The 20,461-nt window shown below is 32.4% G+C and overlaps 3 protein-coding genes across 3 annotated transcripts; 2 read left to right on the plus strand and 1 right to left on the minus strand.

The window, feature by feature from the left end:
- Nucleotides 1-6,635: 6,635 nt before the first annotated feature.
- LOC147946325 (mitogen-activated protein kinase kinase kinase 17-like) lies at nucleotides 6,636-7,541 on the minus strand. The gene has a single exon (XM_087509581.1). It carries the CDS (start codon nucleotides 7,539-7,541, stop codon nucleotides 6,636-6,638), a length of 906 nt encoding a protein of 301 aa, XP_087365707.1.
- Nucleotides 7,542-16,958: 9,417 nt separating this feature from the next.
- On the plus strand, nucleotides 16,959-19,127 carry LOC104782561 (rhodanese-like domain-containing protein 7). The gene is made up of 5 exons (XM_010507526.2): nucleotides 16,959-17,440; nucleotides 17,575-17,826; nucleotides 17,911-18,009; nucleotides 18,274-18,561; nucleotides 18,642-19,127. Exons 1-5 carry the CDS (start codon nucleotides 17,039-17,041, stop codon nucleotides 19,026-19,028), a joined length of 1,428 nt encoding a protein of 475 aa, XP_010505828.2. The 5' UTR covers nucleotides 16,959-17,038; the 3' UTR covers nucleotides 19,029-19,127.
- A 142-nt stretch (nucleotides 19,128-19,269) lies between these two features.
- Nucleotides 19,270-20,416, plus strand: LOC104782562 (cytochrome b-c1 complex subunit 10, mitochondrial). The gene is made up of 2 exons (XM_019245007.2): nucleotides 19,270-19,474; nucleotides 20,146-20,416. The coding sequence occupies exons 1-2, from the start codon at nucleotides 19,358-19,360 to the stop codon at nucleotides 20,200-20,202; spliced, it is 174 nt and encodes a 57-aa protein (XP_019100552.1). The 5' UTR covers nucleotides 19,270-19,357; the 3' UTR covers nucleotides 20,203-20,416.
- Nucleotides 20,417-20,461: the final 45 nt, after the last annotated feature.

Below are 20,461 nucleotides of genomic sequence, written 5' to 3' on the forward strand. Positions count from 1 at the left end.
ACCAAACTCTTTTGAGAGTTATTATTAATATTAGGTCGAATAAACTTAAAACAGAATAACATTTACAATATTGTCAATCTCGTAATTTCATTTGGAAGTGGGGTGGTAATTAAAATATGATTGTATATGTCTTTCATATATAGTATGATCACAAGAATATTTATTTATACGTGCATATAGTGTCGTGCATTTACGAAAGTAGAAGGAATCAAATGAATATTCTCATAGGTGGTTTTTGTAATGGATAGACTAACGTACTACTAAAACCAAATGATATATAAACTAATACATATATAGATTGTGGTGAGACCGCTTAGTTCGGATCTAAAAGTAGTAATCAAGATTAACCTCATTATATTAAGCAACGTAGTAATCAAGATTTATCTTTATGTTTTTTTAGAACTGCCATTAAAAGTGCCGAAAAATCACTAAAGTAAATAACTAATGTTAGGGTACGGATCATGAGCTTTAAATTCATTACAATCACAAGTCACACTTAAGCTTGTGTCAGCAGCCAATTGTCTGCTTGGCCCTGATCATTTTGGCAGTATTTAGGAATTTATTTTATATATATGAATTTTGAACTGAACAAAGATATTCACAGAAAATGTTGAAACTGTCACTATTAACAAATTTTATAATTTAATTAATACTCGTACAACTATTGAAATATTCGTTTAAGTCATCTTTCAATACCGGAAAAGTCACATTCTGTTACAGAAATTAAAACTTATCACATGATCATAAGAAGTAACTCATTTTGATCCGTTTGTAATATTAAAATTAGAAGTCATGAGTTTAATCAAAGTAACAATTTTTATTTTGGGTTCGTTAAATTATATTTTCTTGACGCATGAAACAAATGTAAAATACTAAACAAACATTTGTCTGGAATACTATTTGGGATTGAGATATTGTGACGGCACTAAGGAGGCAGGTGCCACTGAGTACTCCTCGGAGTCACAATAAATTCAGTCCACATTGTGCATCCACTAGCAAATCAAAATCCACAAGTCAAATCCATTTGTTTCCTTGTTATTTCTATATAGTTATCACATTTATACGCTTACTTTTTCAATTAATAACAACAAAATGGCTTTTACTAATTATTATAGTACAACTTAACGAAACAATCAAGAGTTATATAATTAATGATCGGTGAGTAGTATAATGGTGGAACAATGAAACATAAATGGAATATAACTTCGTACATTTGTTTCGTGATATTTTCGTTGTTGTAGTTGACTTCGATCGTGTGATTCAAAAAAAGGTAAGAATGTATTATTTCTCCGTTTGAACAAATAAATATGTCCAAGCAGGAGCAACTTTGTTTTACTTACTCGTTTACTCATCCAAACTCGGCATTTATCTATAAATCCCAACTGATTAATCAAATAATGTGGAGATTGTCAAATACGGACACTAGTTATATTCAAATGTTAAATTATTGTTTTCTTTCGGAGATGATAAGAGAAAGGTCAACGGTGAGTGGGGAACTGATATTGACAAATGACAAATGGTTATTAGAATAAGAACAATTTGTTACTACTAATACATCATTTTGTGCTTAATCTAGTCTTAAGCTGAGTTGTCTTAGAAATAATTAAGTAAACGGCCTCGATTAACGGATTGCTACTTATCGTTAAGACTACTCTGTCACGAAATTAAAAACTGTTATCGTTTTATTTTATTTATAAACATATAGTTCTTAAATGTGTAAGTTGAATCTTATTTCGTGCTATACCCAATCGGGGAATTCTTTTTCTCAAGAATAATTAATTAATCAATTCGTAAGAGAGAGTCCTGGCTTCGTACAAATCTAATTTCATATTCTTTTTTCTTTTTTTTTTTTTTTTTTTTTTAAATACAGAAAAATTCAGCAGCAATAAAAGTTAAAAAGTAGAACCCGTCAATAATTCAACTAGATCCAACTCATAGTTATAGTATAAATTATGGTCATTGTTACTTTATTTAATGTCTTGAATTGATTAGTCCCACTAATCTGTTACGGCAGCCACTGGTGTTTAAAGTTTTATTGTATTTAGAACTAAATACCATTTAGCGATCACTACTCAGATCTAAAACTACATGAACTTTTGCATTAACCAATTTTTTTTGTAACCTAGTGGTTCTGTCTTATTTCTATGGGTCGGCATTTGATTTCAACTAGGTACATTTCTTTTTAATTTGGTATTTATCTTTTGGCTTTTGATCGGTTCTATTATTGCTTGGCGTTTGTCAGTACCAAATCTGCAGGAACCACTCTTTATATTATAAAAATATGAAATTCATGATATATAATTTAGATATATATTGTTGATGATCAACAACTGTGTCTACATATGGAGCCAAAAGGTCTTTCAATGAACGAAGGGACTCTAGAATTATATTAAAACTCCCAAAACAAATACAAAAAGCCAGTGCTCTGCTCTCGTTTATGGATATTCTACTCGTGCCGGTTATTAGAAACTTATAATTTGATTTTAGATTTTGATACACTGCCAAGTGTCAAGTATTATATAACAATAGGGTTTTGATACACTTAGTGATTTAAAAATTTTAATTTTAATTTTAATAGATATGTACACGTAATACGTTATACGTTGTTAACGGCATGTGCCACATATATCACGTTTTCAAAACCTTACTTTGTCTTTGTTCCAATTGACAACATTACAGAACGACGAAACCGTAGAAATGTGAAAGAAAAACGGATATGGAATATCGGAATCATTAAACGTAAAAACTATTTTCGAGCTAAACTTATAACGTAAACTAATCAAAGGTGAATCACGATTGTTTCACAAAATTGAATATTTAGTAAAAAAACTTTTTTGCATGAATCATATATTCTTTCTCCATTTGCATATTATCATTTATGTTGTACTATATACATTTGTAGATCAGACAAATCACTCACTAATTTTTGCACCGAAACAATAACAATTTATATCTTATTTCGGTAAGTGTTTAAGTACGTGAGTTTTGTTTGGTTTTGGAGTTTTAGGTTTTAATTTTGCTATAATCTTAAATGTATATATTTTTTTTTGAATGAACTTAAAACTAGCTTTTTAAAGAGTAATAACAATCATTCATTGGAAATTTGGAATACCACTAGTGGAAGCTACGGAAAACAGAGCCATGGAAAGAAAGGAGAACTTTCGGCCAAACATATATATCGACAATTTGTCAAAAGTGTCTTCTCTGCTCATCGAAACTAAATTATTTAGCAAGATTTAGATAAACGAAATCATGGAGGTGAAGGTATCTTTGGAGAAATTAATTGAAGATTTTTCTAAATATATATATATATATATATATATATATATATATTCACCTTTGTCTACATGACTCATTTTAGGCGATACATTTAACCTAGGTTGCATGGAAACGGAAACGGATACGCAGAAACGAAACGTTTCAGAAACGGGAAACAGTTTTTAAAAAAAATTAGGAAATGGAAATGTTTTGGAAACGTATGTACATATACATATAAATTATATATATATATTTATATAAATATATATATATATATATATAATAAAACACCAAACATAAAAACCATATCAAAAAGTTTCAATAAATAAAACTTCAAATACAAATATTAAATAGTTGAATTAAAATACTAATAATATTATATATTTATATCTATAATGAAGTTTTATATTTTAAAAATATTTATTTATTAAGTTTCAAATTAAAAAAGAAGTTTTAGTCGTGTTTCCAAAACGGAAATGTAGTTTACATCGTGTTTCCAAACATAAATTTCTAGGAATCGTATTTTTGTGCCTTGTTTCCGAGTTTCCACGAGTTTCTGTTTCTGAAACGTTTCGGAAACGGGAAACGCACCTCGAAAAGAGTTTCCATGCAACATAGCATTTAACAAGGGTGAATAAATATTAAATACATATAAACTTTGCAATAATATATCAAGAGAAAACAGTTTTCTTTAATTAGCTTTGATTTTTACTCGTTGGAACACATGTATGTGTTAGAACAAATATTTGTTCCTGAAATTTGTGTAACTAGAAAATATGTCAACGTGTCCAACTAAAGAGTTGTCTTCTGATTAAGTGTACTATATTATGTAAATTATCACTTAATATAATATACTTCTAGGAAAAATGTTTCTAAGGTTTGGTGTTTTCGACTTTTCTAGAATTATTATGCCATTGATCCACTATTGCTTTTTCAAAACTTATTAAAATTTGATTTTGTTGGTTTTTTTTTGTCAATTGGTTTTGTTGATTATTAAATAAAATTAACGCTAGAAACTCAAGTTTACCAAAATAAACACAGGAAAAATCAATAATCAGATCCAAATTTTATACTAACATAATTACTAACTGGTAAATTTGAAAATATCAATCTAGTAATCGTTGTTTGGAATTAGCGTTGCCTAAGTGAATTGTATGAGTATGGAATTTTTCTAAAATGATAAATAGACATAAAAATAAATTTTTAGATTTATAGGAACACTAGTTTGAATTCCTTTTAGGATTATATGATGTTCAAGCCATATGGATAATCTAAATAAACTTTTGGAAAATTATTTTATAGCTAAGTTTTGACTTCGGCTAAATATGGTTGAAAAAGTATGTAAATATATTGCCAACATAACATAGCTATGTGTGCAAAATGAGTACTACCTATAACCTACTAAACAACAACAAATGCAAAACATCATGCTACATCCCCAATAAGCTTATAACAAAGAAGGGTATCATGTATATCATAAATCTGCAAATTACGCTAGTGATTTCACACCATCAAATTCAAGACTCTGTAAGCCAAAGATTGGTGTGCTGAAATTAGAGATCTAAGTGCTACAACTTTGATGCCTATGAAAACAAGAGACAGTCAGCAAACCACAAATGCATATTGTGTAGCCAAGTATGAGGATAAATGGGTTCAAACCAGAACATTCGAAGGAGTCTTACCCTGATATGGAATGGCGCGATCAATGTCCTACCGCATTGAGATTGAGATTAGGATTTCCTGGTGTTCAGCCTCATCATAGGAAGCCAACAATGGAACACAGATGCAAGAGACATGGGAACTACTGCTCTCCCATACATCCGGTCTGAGCTCTATTTCACTTACAACCTCTTCTACCAAAGATGCATTACATACGCCCTTTAAGTCCTTCTGATACTGAATCATTGCGCCTTCACGCAGTAGAAATTGTGACTATGCACCGCCAACCTTGTCAGACTTGTGCGCCCTTTGGTTTGGTTACGCAACATTATTGCTGACATTCGCACATGAGAGAGTACTCCAAAGACACTCTTCGCAGCCTTCAGCATATTTGTGTTCATCTCTGGTCTGATACGGTATTACTATTCTTACCGCTTATCGTCTTCTTAATAGGTTTACTTTCCTACTTCTGGAGATCAGATCTGCCCTCACACATCGACCTGGCTCTTTCCCATGCGTCTTCTACGAGAGCGCTTCATCTTGCTCAAGACGGAGCTTCTACCATGGGTCTTCAATTTCTTTTGGAGACTTCCAACTAGACAGGACGAATTTTCTGAGATTTTCTTTCTCTCTTTAGATTCAGTATTTTGGAATCTTGATGAAAATACTTTATATTGAGATTGAGATTTCACATACCTTCCTTTCTAAAACACACATATTTCCTTATTATAATAACTACTTCCTTTTTGCTTTTAACATTTTTGTTAATATAATTTTTAGCGAGAAACACAAAAATTCAAAACTACTGAGTTGAAAGAATAACAAATCATATCGATTATTCTCGCAAACCAAGTAAACACAAAAACTCAATTGAAAACTAGAGGAACCAAACATCAGGACATAAACCCCAAGATGTAGCCTAATAATAAAGAGTAGATACAGGAAAACAGAAAGTAAGCAACCGATCCTTTGAAAGCTACTGATGTAACCACTTAACATACACAACAAATGCGCCATCTACTGAACAAAACTCTTGTATGACCAAAAACATCATAAATTATGACAATAACCGGTAAACCTGGTTGAGTGGTTGGTGGTATTATTCCAGTTATTGTCATTTTTTTTTTGTGAAACTACCATACTCTCCACGAAACAATTGAATCTGATCTCAGATTTTGATATAAAATCAAGAACAGAGGATTGAGAGAAAAAGAGAGAAACGATCGATTAGTTATCCTTTTGTATAGGCCATAAGATCAAGAAAATCAGTTGTAGTTTGGTTACAACACACGAAGCTCTCAAACAAAGAACTGAAGAAGAGAGAAAATAGAGCATTAACACTAAAGAAACAGATCATTTATCCTCCTAGAGTCTTTCCCTTTACCTAACCATCTTTTAGAATTGGTTTCTTCTTCTCCACCCTTTACCCCGAGCTTCAACCACACGATACTTCTCGGTTATCGACTTAACCTGACCAAGTTAGTTTCTATTGAATCAAATTATCCTATTAACAAAATTCTTAGTCATATCCGTAGCAGGGATCTTAAGTAATTAAGTTTGGTCTTTGATACATTAAACTTGAATAATAATCCCGAATAAAAAATGAAGACATGACGTGTTCCAAAAGTAGGGAGCCCATACTAACTAGCTAGCGACACAAACCAAAAACTCGAAAAGTGGAAGTTGGAAAAACACAAGAGTCAAAGCAACATACTCTGTCACTCGCAGATGTTTACATTGTAGAGGCCGAAAGGGTCTGGATATTTTGGAATCAATTCATCACGTATTATATACGACTGTTCCATATTGAAGAAGGAAACCTCAAGAAAGGATGAAGGTTTCTCAGACACAAAAGGATGTTCCAAGAGCTCATCCACAGTTGCCCTATCTGCAGGCTGCCGCTCAGAGCACCGTTGCCAGAAGTACTCTGCCACCGGAGGCAGATGTATTACCCCAAACATATCAAGAACCGTAGACCCTAGAGACCATACATCACTGGCGGGTCCGATCAATCTGTCCGGCGCCCCAACAATATACCCGGCCTCAGGCGGCTTATACGCCGTACGGGGTCCAGGAAACAATAGGCTAGTGTCCATAGTAGGATCTTTGGATAAGCCGAAACCAGTAAGCTTGAGATCCCATGGCTCTCCAGGTCTGCTGGAAGGGAAGACAAAAACATTGGAGGGTTTGAGGTCGCAGTGGAGGTAACCTTCCGCGTGAATAGCCTTGAGTCCTTGTAGAATCATACGAGTGGCGCGTCTGACACTATCTTCAGGCAATCTCCCACCAGCATCAGAGATCATCTTGTCGAGATTGCCTAAGGAAGCATACTCCAGGTAGATGTAACACAAAGTCGCGCTTTTGGTGTTACACTCGAAGTGAAGATGAGGGCAAGAAGCTTGGACGATGAAAGGGTTGGCGTGGAAGTGAAGCATCGTCTTAAGCTCCCTCTCGAGATTCTCGGCATGTTTGAGCGTACATGTCTTCTTCATGTAAGATTTCTCCAAGTTGGAATCATTATTAATGTTGGACACAGAGCCGTAGCCGTAGGTATCTTTGTCAATAACAGAGACTATCTTCAAAGAAGATTCCTCCGTCACATCTCCAATAACCTTTTTCTCCATATTAATTAATGATCTCTTTCTTTAGGTTTTAGTTTCTTTCGGTTTGGTAAAAGCTTATATTATAAATACGGAAATTGATTATGCTTTTCGGGAAAATTAACAATATCTAACTATGAATGTTTTGGTTGTTAAGAAAACGTAAAGCTAACATTTAGCTACAAATTTGATCTAGTTTTACAAAATTTGAGAGATTTAGTTTTCCAATAACAATTACTAAGACAATTCAAGCAAAGAGAGACCCGCCAAGAAATTTGGGAAGTGTGATTCCCACTTTTATAAACAAGGTCTTGATACTATGGTATCAATTCGCGTAAGATCAATCTCAACGTGTCAAGGTTTAGAATCTAAAGTCAGTGATCAAATCAACTTTGACTCGGTTAGATAATCCACTATTAACCCTGTCAAAGAATCTTATACGTGTCATAATTTCAATTCGTTGATTAAACAGAATAAATCTAATCAAAAATCGGATAATCGACGATATAATTGCCTAATTTGAACCTTGTGTATTCGTGTTACCCTAATTGATTAATCCGAATATGTGGATATCGTCTTTCACCAAAAACCCTATTTTTCTTGTTAGAACTTAATTTATCTTAATGTATATTTTGACGACGGCGCACAACACATAACTTTTTTTTTTTTTTGGAACATACATAATAATCTGTTACAAATTTATAATTAGGTTTGTCAAATGGGTTTCAGCTAATACGTATACGATATATTTGTCGTCATATGTTGAATAAACGCTATTAAACTGATACATAGATCTCGTCTGTTTAGAATGGGGATTCCCTATTTTCATTTATATATAAAAGTACTTTACTAACACGAATTCGTATCATGTACTTGGTGATAATTTCTTGAATAAGACCTTGTAAATTGTGAAATTTTAGGATTTTGAATAAACTATTTCACGAATCACCAAACCGCATTATCAAAATGTAAGAAGATACAAAGACACTAACACATTGTATATACATTTATTGTTAATGATGTAGCTTATTAAGCACATTGCCTGACCTCCATGATCCATATATATACCATCGGTAGTAATATATAAGAACCATAATTATTTAATTAATATCAAAATTAATTCCAACACAACCATCGATGATGATAAGTCATGAAAAAAGAAGAGATGTCGTTAATAAACATTCAATCATTAGATCAAGATCCGAAGACATTATAAATCAAGCAACTTCATTGAATTCCATTATACATATTATATCTCATTAGTACATATGCAAACATGCACGATATAAGATAAACTATTAATTACAATGATTCATTATTCATAATAAGATCGATCAAATTCAGAAACACAACCATAGATGGTAAAATCACGGAATATAGATAACATCACGAAGTACCTCAAAAACATTGAGATTCAATGACAATTGAAGAACCCCGGCTTCCGCAAATTTATAGAGCCCAGCAACCCTGTGAAAATTTTTATAGAGCACAACATCCCTGTAAAAATCTTTACCTTTAACCGTTGGCAACCATATCTTACCCCTCCCAACGCGATAGGTGCCTTCTGAATTCGTTTTGTAGACAGCAACATACAAAAATTCTGCTGGAAAATGCTTATCCTGAGATATCTGTAGCACTTCATTGAACTCAGGATCTCCTTTGCTCGTTACAACCTTTGTTTCGTATTTGTCCTTTGGATTTGTCCAAGCTCGAACCTTGTATTCGTAGGGACAACCTTTGGTGACTCCGATTGTTCCAATGACTTTCACGTTCAACTTTACTTCTTCACTCTTGATTTTTAATATTTCCCAGCTCATTTTTTCTTCTTTTTCAATATTGTATTTGAGTAGAATGGTTCTTTTTTGTGATTGATGATTCTACTTAAATACATCTTAATTATTTTTATTTTTTTTTGCTAACTCACAAGATTTGATATGTTTCCATCTATATTATTTTTAATGCATGTGTTCCACATCATTATTCTTTGTTCAAAAAACATAAAAATAGACGATAAATAATGAGTATTAAATATTGTTTGAATAAAGAAAAATGTTGAATTCTTCTTAATACCATTTGGAAGTAAGAAAACCATAAAAACTAACAAACCAAATTGATTTGAAATTATTTAATATGGAAAAACACTTAAAAAAAATTTTATGTGTTTTTAATATTATATTCAAAGTTTTATTTATATATAATAACTATTTTGGTCATAATTCTTAATTATAACGTTTGACTACCATCCATAACATAATATAGTCAAAACTATATATGTAAAAATGCATTAAAACATTAAATGCCGTTGAATAAAATTCAAAATCTTAAGTATTGAAACTAGTAAGATAGCTACAAAATGGAAGGAAATTAGAGAAATGGATGTGGTGGCACAAAATAGTTATGAAAATGGCATGCAATTTTGTTATTTAAGATAATATTTTATTAAAATAAAAAAGAAAAGCCTAGAATTTTTACCCATACAACACTTTCTTATGTTTGCCCAAAAAAAAAAAAAAAAAAAAAACAACACTTTCTTATTGGAGCTTATGCACATTCCGAACGTACATTCTAATGTCTAATTAAGCGAGTGGTGATGAGATTGTGCAGTTACATATCTCATATCTCTAAGCGAGTGGTCACTAACCATGCATATATATCGTGAGCACTTAACTAGAAAATATTACAATAGTTAAACACCTATGAGTTAGACTCTTTCAATTTCATGAAGTCATATTGTTTATACAAAATTTGGAAAAGGTTTGTCAAGCAATGATAAATTAAAATTACTTGCCTACCCATCCATTTTGATTAGGGTCAAAATCGTGACTTGTGCATCTCATGCTCATACAGTCTTTAATTTTTATGAATAATATACTTAGCTATTTTTAAACTTAATTGTGTAAAACATAGTAGGTTTTGCATGTTTTTTTTTTCTTTCTGCAGAGAAGACTCTTTTGAGCCATTGAACATGTTGGGTTTTCGTGTTAGCCTAATTTATTTATCCGAATATATTACAAATAAAATGATGCTACAGTACACGATTTTTGTAGTGTGAGGATATCGTCTACACCAAAAACCTGTTTTTCTTGTTAGGACTTGTTCTCAATTTATATTGTGACGACATATAACATTTTTTTTTTGTAACTAGATTATAGTTAGGTTTCAGCTTATAATAATATGTTACAAGTTTATAGTTAGGTTTGTAAAATAGGTTTCAGCTAATATATAAATGATATATTTTTCGTCATATGTTGAATAAACTCTAGAGTTTTAAACTGATACATAGATCTCGTGTGTTTAGAATGGATTAACCCCTATTTTCACTTATCATGTACTTGGTGATGAATGATGATTATTGGCTTTAACCTTGAGAAAAAGTAAAGATTTGTTCGAATTTCTTGAATAATATATACCTTGTTGATTGTAAAACTGGATTTTTAGGTTTTGAATAAACTATCTCATTTTACCTCGCAAAGACCCTTATTTCACGGATCACAAAAAATGCCACACTACGTTTTAGCGTCTACTAGACGACTGTTTTATTTTAGTAGTTATTTAGTAGCAAAACAATCGCAATTCAGTCGCTAAATTTAGCGACTGTATTTTTAATCACAACTTACAGTCGGCAATTACATGTTTTCTTATAGTGTACAACATTAAATCCTCGGAAAAGATACAAATATACATTAACACACTGAACGTACATTTTTTGTAATAATGTAGCTAAACACATAGCCTGAACTCCATGATTCATACAATCAGTAGTAAAAGAACCATTATTAATTGAAATAAATTCCAACACAACCATCGATCGATAATGATATAAGTCATCATGAAGAAGAGAAGAGAGGCCCGTTAATAAACATTCAATCATTAGAACATCCAAAGACATTATTCATATTTTATCTCATTAGTACATATGCAAACATGCACGTACGATATAAGATAAACTATTACAATGATTATACATTATTCATAATAAGATTAAATTCAGAACACAACCATAGGTGATAAATCATCATGTAGCATAACCAAATACGTACCTCAAAAATATTGAGATTTAATGACAATTGAAGAAACCCGTCTTCCACAAAACCAGAGAGCTCAACTTCCCTGTAAAAATCATTATCTATAGCCGTTGGAAACAATGTCTTTCCCCTCCCAACGAAGTAGAGGCCATCTGAATTCGTTCTGAAGACATCTACAAATAAAGCTTTCGCTGGAAAATTCTTATCTAGAGAAATTTGTAGCACTTCATTGAACTCAGGATCTCTCTTGGTCGGTACAATCTTTGTTAGGTATTTGTCCATTGCATTTGTCCAAGCTATAACCCTGTATTGATATGGACGACCATTGGTGCTTCCGATCGTTCCAATGACTTCCATGTTTAACTTTGCTTCTTCACTCAAGATTTTTTTTTTTCCCACCCATTTATTTTTATAAAAATCTTTTTAGATAATAAATATGAGTAGAATGAGTTTTCAGTGATTGATGAATCAACTTAAATACACCTCAGATTTTTTTTTTGTTGTCTCACTAACTCACTATGCTCTACATGTTCCACAGCTCCTTATAATTTGATTTTAGTGTTTGATACACTTGCCAAGTGTCAAGTATTATATAACAATAGCTAGGGTTTTGATACACTTATTTAAAATTTTGATAGATATGTGTTGTTAACGGCATGTACCATATATATCACGTTTTCAAAATCTTATTTTGTCTATGTTCCAATTGACAACATTAAAGAAACGACGCAACCGTAAAATTGTGAAAGAAAAAAACGGATGGAATATATATCAGAATTATTAAACCTTAAAAATACTTTCGAGCTAAACTTATAACGTAGAACGAAAGATGAATCATATGATTACACAAAATTACATCATATCTTCTTTTCTCCAAAAATATTTACTATATGTTGTTTTACTATATACAGTTTTTCAAAATTCATATACGTTTCCGTTAGAAAATAACGAAGAATTCAGAACATATATGTTTTTGTAATACGTAGATAAATGTTTGTACTGGTGATAGTAAAGATTATTGACACTTTATTATAGTTGTCATTTTACAAACAAAGGAGCTGGAAAACAAATAGAAGAAAAGCATGAAGGAAGCTTCGTATAGACAGACGATGGGGACATGCATGCAGCAATTATATTGGAAGACTATATATGGGGAAATATTATGGGTAAATATATATATATATATATATATTTTATTTTATTTATGGAAATATGAGTTTGATTGAAAAGCTAAAAATGATTTTTTACAAAACTAATGTACCACATATCTATTTTGGAAAACTATGTAAGCTAATATAAATGTATATATAATCCAGAGAGAAACTCAGGTGTCTCGGATTAAATTAAATCTAGAGATTTGAGAAACAAATGGAAATACTGAAAGCCGAACAAACGACGTTTTAAAACTTATGCAAATTAGGCATAATAAATCGTCTGATGCTGACGTGCACAATGAATTGAGATATATATTGAGAAATTATTTAGCAAGATTTAGATAAACGAAATCATGGAGTTGATGGTATCTTCGGAAAAACCATTTGAGGTTTTTTTCCAAAAGTTTATATATATATATATATATATGTATATTTTTTTTTGTATACAGGATTCATTCTAGGCGATACATTTAATTAGAATGAATAGATTATATACAGAAGAAAATTTTGCAATTTTAGAATTAGTCGAATATATGAAGAGAAAACCGCTTTGTTTAATTAGTTTAGATTTTTTTTTACTCGTTGGGAATTCATGTAACTAAATATTCCTACACTGATGTGGTATTTTATAGCTCTTACTAAATAATATATAATTGGTTATGTTATTTCATTTTAAGTCCATTGTCGTTCTGTATCACAAATTCACAATTTTATTGATTTAGCAAGAAAACAAAATAATTGTACAAAATGGTAAATGGACATATTGCATCGGTTTTGCAAGCAACGTGTATACCAAAACGAAAAAGCAACGCTAGAATTTAGACGTTAATTTTAACGGCTGTTTTCTAAATGACGCAAAGAAATTTTACGTCACCCATGAATACGGCATGGGTAGTTTACTAAACCGATGCCATATTGTTAGTTAACCCATATATAAACTAGAGATAATTAGAAAATACATACGTTTTACAACCATAATTAAAAAATTATTACGTTTACTATTTATAATTATAACAAACGACTTTGACCACTATTTGGCTTTGTTTTACTCTCTTTTTTGTCATTCAATAACATTCAAAATTACATTTCATGCTATTGAGCATTTTACAAATAATTTCTATAAAATAAAAGTTTTATTATTATTATTATTTTTTGTTTCTATCGTCTTCTCCGCTAAACCAAACCAAAAATAATGATTTCTCTGATTCATTCATGATTACACAATTTGCCAAAATGACAGATCACAAAAGTTTAATTGAGAAAGATTAAAGAATCTTCCTTTAAATCTCGAATGATTAGCAAGTTTGTTCTTCTTCTATCTCTTGGTCCATCATTTTCTCCAACAAACTAATTTTCATCTCCTGATCTTTTCTTCAATAATTCAATTTTTTTTTCAATCACTTTTCTTCTATTCCTCCTTGAAAATGACTGATACCAAGAGAAAAACCATGTTAAACATCGAATTTGGTTATAAATTTCTAAGTTAATGATAGATTTATGAATTTTGGTTAAGTTTAAAGAAAAAACTATAAGCAAAAAAAAAAAAAAAATTACAGCCATCGGCGGCAGCGTTAGGGTTTTGCTGGAAAGAAGAAGCCATAAGTGTAATTACAATTTTATCCCTCTAATTTAAACAAAATTTTAAATTAGCATCTAGTGTGGTTTGACCCTATAACAATGTAGTAAACTGAACAGCTTTAACCACTATGCTACTATAACTTTGAACAATTATTAGCAATTTTAATTTTATATAACCTATTTACACAGAAAATTAATGTTTTTTGGACAATATTTTTTGTTCAATCCGTACACTATTTTAAGTGTATAGACATCTGTACTCTTAATAATGTGTACAGATCAAATGTACAAATGTAATTTGTTTAATCCGTATACTATTTTAAGTGTACAGACATCTGTATTCTTAATAATGTGTACAGACATCTGTACTCTTAATAATGTGTACAGACATCTGTACACTTAAAATAGTATACGGATAATATAATATATTTAAAAATATTAAACAAAATTCATATCAAATTGTAAAAAAAAAATATAGATTTTTCTGTATCTTAGAAATTTTCTAAAAATAAAATAATACATGATTGAAGAGAAATAATATATATAGAAAGAGAAAGAAACATAAAAGCAAAATTATACTTTCCTTCCTGACCCACTTTCAACTTCTCTGCTTCCTTTCTTCTCTCCTCTCGCGTCTCTCTCTCCTCCTTCTTCCGCAAAACCATCGACGGGGGTTATTAAGTAATCTAACACACAACCCTCTGGCACACTCAGATTTCTATCTCTATTACCTTCTCTCTCACACACCCTACTTTTCCAGTTACAAATAGTGAACATACTACATTGCTAAATAAGTTTCAAAAATGTACTAAAAATATAACACACCCTATAAACTAACGTTAAAAGCTTTGTTTTTTTTGTGTGGTGGTGTTAGAACAATATTTGTTTCTAAAGTTTGTGTAACTAGAAATATGTCAGTGTGGCCAACTAAAGAATTGTCTATATTATGTAAATTATCACTTGATATATTAATTCTAGGAAAAAATGTTTAAAGGTTTGGTGTTTTTCGACTTTTCTAAAATTATTATTTATGCTACTGATCCACCACTGTCATTTCAAAACTTATAAAAATTTTGATTTTGTTGATTATTAAATAGAATAAACGTTAAAAACTCAACATGGTATATTTACCAAAAAGAAGAAAAACAATAATTAGATCCACAATTTTATTCTGACATAATTACTAACTGATAAATTTGAAAATATTAATCTAGTAACCGTTGTTTAGAAATAGCATTGCATATGCGAATTCTGAGTATGAAATTGGTCTAAAATTGACAAATACACATATAGATAATTTTTTAGATTTATAGGAACACTAGTTTGAAATCCTGTTAGGATTATATGACGTTCAAGCCATATGGATAATCTAAATAAACTTTTGACAAAATTATATTAGTTGCTAAGTTTTGACTTCGGCTAAATATTGTTAGAAGAAATATGTAAATATTGCCAACATGTTATAGCTATGTGTGCAACTTCAGTACTATCTATAAACTACTAGAATCATTAATGGAGAAAAGTTTATTGGGGATACAAACAAGGTTGATGCTGCAGATGAGAAATTGTTATACGTCCATGTGGTGAAGGCCAAGGGTTTGGGTTTGGGGACATGTCGCCGTTGTAACGCTCCTGTCGAGATTAAGATTGCAAATGTGAAGAAAGATTGCAAATGTGAAGAAAGCCACTAATTGTTGCTTGGAAATGTCGAATCCTGAATGGAACAGAGTTATCGCGTTCACCGAAGATGAAATTAGTGCTTCCAATTGAACAGTGGCACCTAGATGGTATAAACTGCAAAACAACCATGGTGAATGGGTTGAAAAAGAGCTTATGCTTGCAATTTATTGTGGTCATCAGGGTAATGACCAGTGGAACTCAAAGGCTGTAAGAGATTAGGGCACCGATGTTCTCAGAGACATCCCGTCTATGCTTTATTTCTACCTCAAGGTTAGTGTAATCAGAGCGAGTTTGTGAACACTCTTTCAATTTCTTGATGTCATATTGCTTATACAAAATTTGGAAAAGGTTTGTCAAACACTGATAAATTAAAATTATTTGCCTAGCATCGTGACTTGTGTTCGCATCTCATACTCATACAGTTTAATTTTATGAATAATATACTTGGCTATTTTAAAACTTAATTGTGTAAAATCTTACAATAGTTAGTACATGGACATGGATCACCTATCCACTATACTCTATTTTCTCAGATACAGTTTTGTAATACTTTCTATTGCATAAAATATACATATACGTCATTTGCTTATACAATTTGGAAAAGGTTTGTCAAGCACTGATCAAGCACAACTTCAACTAAAATCTTTGCCTCATCCATTTAGCTTAATTAGGGTCAAATTAATCATGACTTGTTGTTTGCATCTCAATTAATTAATGATCGATATTTTAAAACATCGTATGATTTAACTGCTGAAGATTTACGACGTTAAACATGTGCATTTTAAAAAGTATATAAATGGAAACATGTTGAATTTAGTAAATTTGTAAAAAAAATTTAAAGTGTATTTAAATTTTATTTATCAATCTCCAAAAATTTATTTTATTCAAATTTACTATCTAAAAAGAAGGAAAATTAAAAAAAAAAAAAAAAACGATATGATATCTTTAAAATTTGAGAACTTCTTAATAATAATAAATATATATATATATATATATATATATATATTAAAAGACGTAAAAGATGAATCGGTCTTGTACTGAAACACCCACATTTTGGTTTAGTCCGGTTTAGTTGAGGACCTCAATGCTACGGTATTGCCACTGGAGATTTCCACCGTCCCTCGCCGCCGCTAGAATGCTCTCATCACCACCACCGCCTCACTCACACTCTACCTTCTCTAGTAGCGGCGTTAATTCGAGCTCAGTCGGTAAAAACTCCAAACCGGAGTTACTATTCCCCCAATCCCAACCCCAGAATCTCTCTTCCTCTCCTTCTTCTTCTTCATCTCTCAAATCCACGGTTGCTTGTTCAACCGCTGGAGCTATCCGGAGAAGCATGGCGACGAATACTCAGTGCTTTTCGAGCAGACCAGAATCTGACGAGTCGGATTTAGGCTCGCTCGTTGTGGTTTCGTTCTACAAATTCGCTAATCTGCCTGACCATGCTGATTTCAGGAAGCCCTTGAAGGATCTCTGCGAAGAATTGGTATGTCGTTTCTTCTATCTCAATCCAAATTTTAGATATTTTGATATGAAAGATTAAGTCTTTTCTCAGTCTTAGTGTTGTATTGAGCAAGAAGCAGTAATAAGGTAGGGCTGTTGTTGTTGTTGTTTCATCAGCGTGTTTCAGGTGGAATCATTCTTGCACCAGAAGGGATCAATGGAAGTATCTGTGGGATTCGTGAATCAGTGGAGAGAGTGTTGGCGATTATACAGGGAGATGTCAGATTGAATGGTTTGAGGCAAATTGAGACACCTGTGAGTCCTGAACAAGAAGCAATTCACCATGGACATAGCAGTAGCTCTCCTCTTGCAGCTGGTGAAGATGCTCCGTTTAGATGGGATCATGTTAGGGTCAAACTCAAGAAAGAGGTACAATCTTTGTCTCTTTGAAGTTGAAAGACTTGAGTTTTGTAGTTTATCAAGAGTTGTTTTAATTTTGAAATCTCTGTGCAGATTGTTACGCTTGGAATGCCCAGTGTCTCACCTATTGAAAAAGTTGGAACATATGTGAGCCCTGAAGAATGGAATGAACTGATCAGTGATCCAGAAACTGTGAGACCTCTTTTTTTTCTATCTGGTAGCAAGTTTAGTCAAGAACACAGTGAAAACTGTTTATACATGTTGGACGCATATTATTTTGCTGTATTTGCTTCTGTGTTTGTGTATCTTGCTTTCAAGTTCTAGTTCACTCTGAATAGAATGTCTATGCATAGAGAAAAAGTTATGATGTTGTCTTTGTTTACTCTTGGTATGTCATAGTCTGTAGATCTATGATAACAGATCTTTGAAATTGTCGAATTACTTTTGTGTTTTAAGGTAGTGATTGATGTGCGCAATACCTATGAGACTAGAATTGGGAAGTTTAAAGGAGCTGTAGATCCATGTACCACAGCTTTCAGGAATTTCCCATCTTGGGTGGAGAATCAATTTGCGTTGAAGCAAGAAGGCATTGAAACGCAAGAAAATGTGGAGAAAAAGGATATCACTAATAAAGAAGACAATGCTGAAAAACCGAAGACGCTGCCACGGATTGCTATGTACTGCACTGGAGGAATCAGATGTGAGAAAGCTTCAAGCCTTCTTCTTAGCCAAGGTTTCGAAGAGGTAACGTAATACAACATCTGACCATTGAGCTGTTGATTTTCAGAGGTACTTAAAGATCAAAACCATTTTTTTTCCATCAGGTGTATCATCTGAAAGGTGGGATATTAAAGTACCTTGAAGAAGTCCCTAAAACAGAGAGTTTATGGGAAGGCGAATGCTTTGTGTTCGACAAGCGTGTTTCCGTGGAACATGGTCTAGCTCAAGGAACACATAAACTCTGCTATGGATGCAAGCAGCCTATAAGTGATGAAGACATGGAATCTCCAGAGTACGAGTATGCAGTCTCTTGTCCGTACTGTTACTCCAAGAAATCCGAAGAGGAGAAAGAAAGGGCAAGAGCGAGGCAGACACAGTTTGAGGAATGGGGCGTAATTGGTGGTCCTGACAAGGGTCGTCGACCAGCCACTAAACCAGATAGTCCAAGGAAGAAGAACAATGCAAAGCTTGGTTCTTCAATATTAGAATGACATTCTGATTGTATGATATTTGTTTTGTTGTTCCTTCTTGAAACCAAATTATTGCATTGTTACATTTGATAATTGATATAGTTGTTTTGTTCTTTTGGAGTTGATATAAGCTTTGAGAGCACATCAACAAATAAGAAAAAAGTAAAAAAAAACGGCATGGTGTTTAAGTTTGCACAAGAGACGGCATGAAGTGTAATAGTGACCTTTGACTAGGTCTTTTAATGTCGAAACATTCCTCAAATTGATTTATCGTCATTTCGTTTTAAGGAGATCTTTTGAGTGGGGTTTGATCGGAATTTTGAAAGCGAAGGAGAGAGATCGAAGCAGTAATGGCAGGAACAGCTGGTTTACTCAAGGTCGTGAAGCCAAAGATCCAACCGGTGGATATTCAAGCCGCCGCTGGATGGGGAATCGCCGCCGCAGCCGGTGCCATCTGGGTTGTCCAAGTAAGCCTGTCTCGATCTCTTGTTCCTCCGGCAATAGATCTTTTTAGCTAGCTTTGTCTTCAAATTTGGGTTTCACGAATTCTGTTCTTATTCTGGGATCTCTCCTTAGCCTATTGTTTACATCTCTGGTAAAATTGATAGCTTGATTTGGACGAAAGATGTGATTTTTCATAATTGATGATTGTTTAACACTTTCAAAGTTTGGTACTTGCCTCGAACTCTCTGTAAAGGCGGTATTTTTATGAGCATCGTTAACATATAATTGCTGTTCATGAAAGGATTGATTCGATTTGGTGGTAGTCTGTATCTTTGTAAATGGTGTTGTATCTGTACTCGGAATTAACTTGTTCAATTTGTTTTCTATGTACAAATTGATGTCGATTTCATTCAGATTAGTCTCCCACTTACAAAATTCACAAATGCGTTGCTTTTAGTTTTAGGCTCTTTATGTAGTCTTTTAGCTTCTATTGCTCCTTGCTTTACGCAGCTTCATTGTAATGAGAACAGAATTGCACTGGTTGGACGAATTAGATTCTTTGTTTGTCACAATGTGCTCAATCTGTGGTTTGGTGTTACGAAGAGATTAGGCCCTTAAGCTCATGACCCTTTTGTACTAATCTTCTTTCTGAACTCGTTTTGGTTTGTATCTGACATATTCTTTATCATTACAGCCATTTGATTGGATAAAGAAGACATTCATTGACCCACCTCCAGTTGAAGAAAAGTGAGAAAATCACCAAGATTTAAGATAAAGTGGAGAATTTTCCTGTTTCTAAGTTTGTTATCGCCTCTTTGGCGTGGAGCTGAATAAATTTTTGGTTCTTTTCTGGGGATTTGTGGTTTCATTTCTTCAATGTGGTAGACTGACTTGTCTTCTCAAATGTTATAACAAAAGAAAAGCACATTACTCAAGTTATTTGAAAAGAGAACCAGTTTTGCATTTATCTTATGTTCTCATTTCCATAAAAGTACATAAGAGCATGGACA

This window comes from Camelina sativa, chromosome 4 (assembly GCF_030686135.1).
Source record: "Camelina sativa cultivar CO46 ecotype springtype chromosome 4, ASM3068613v1".
In the NCBI taxonomy this organism is placed as follows: domain Eukaryota; kingdom Viridiplantae; phylum Streptophyta; class Magnoliopsida; order Brassicales; family Brassicaceae; genus Camelina; species Camelina sativa.

What these genes read in the sequence shown, in the direction of transcription:
- LOC147946325 (XM_087509581.1), bottom strand. Translation starts at nt 7,541, where the DNA reads ATGGAGAAAAAGGTTATTGGAGATGTGACGGAGGAATCTTCTTTGAAG.
- LOC104782562 (XM_019245007.2), top strand. Translation starts at nt 19,358, where the DNA reads ATGGCAGGAACAGCTGGTTTACTCAAGGTCGTGAAGCCAAAGATCCAA. An exon ending in GTGCCATCTGGGTTGTCCAA is followed by an intron (nt 19,475 to 20,145) that starts GTAAGCCTGTCT and finishes TTATCATTACAG; the next exon opens with CCATTTGATTGGATAAAGAA.
- LOC104782561 (XM_010507526.2), top strand. Translation starts at nt 17,039, where the DNA reads ATGCTACGGTATTGCCACTGGAGATTTCCACCGTCCCTCGCCGCCGCT. An exon ending in AGGATCTCTGCGAAGAATTG is followed by an intron (nt 17,441 to 17,574) that starts GTATGTCGTTTC and finishes TTGTTTCATCAG; the next exon opens with CGTGTTTCAGGTGGAATCAT. An exon ending in TGATCAGTGATCCAGAAACT is followed by an intron (nt 18,010 to 18,273) that starts GTGAGACCTCTT and finishes TTGTGTTTTAAG; the next exon opens with GTAGTGATTGATGTGCGCAA.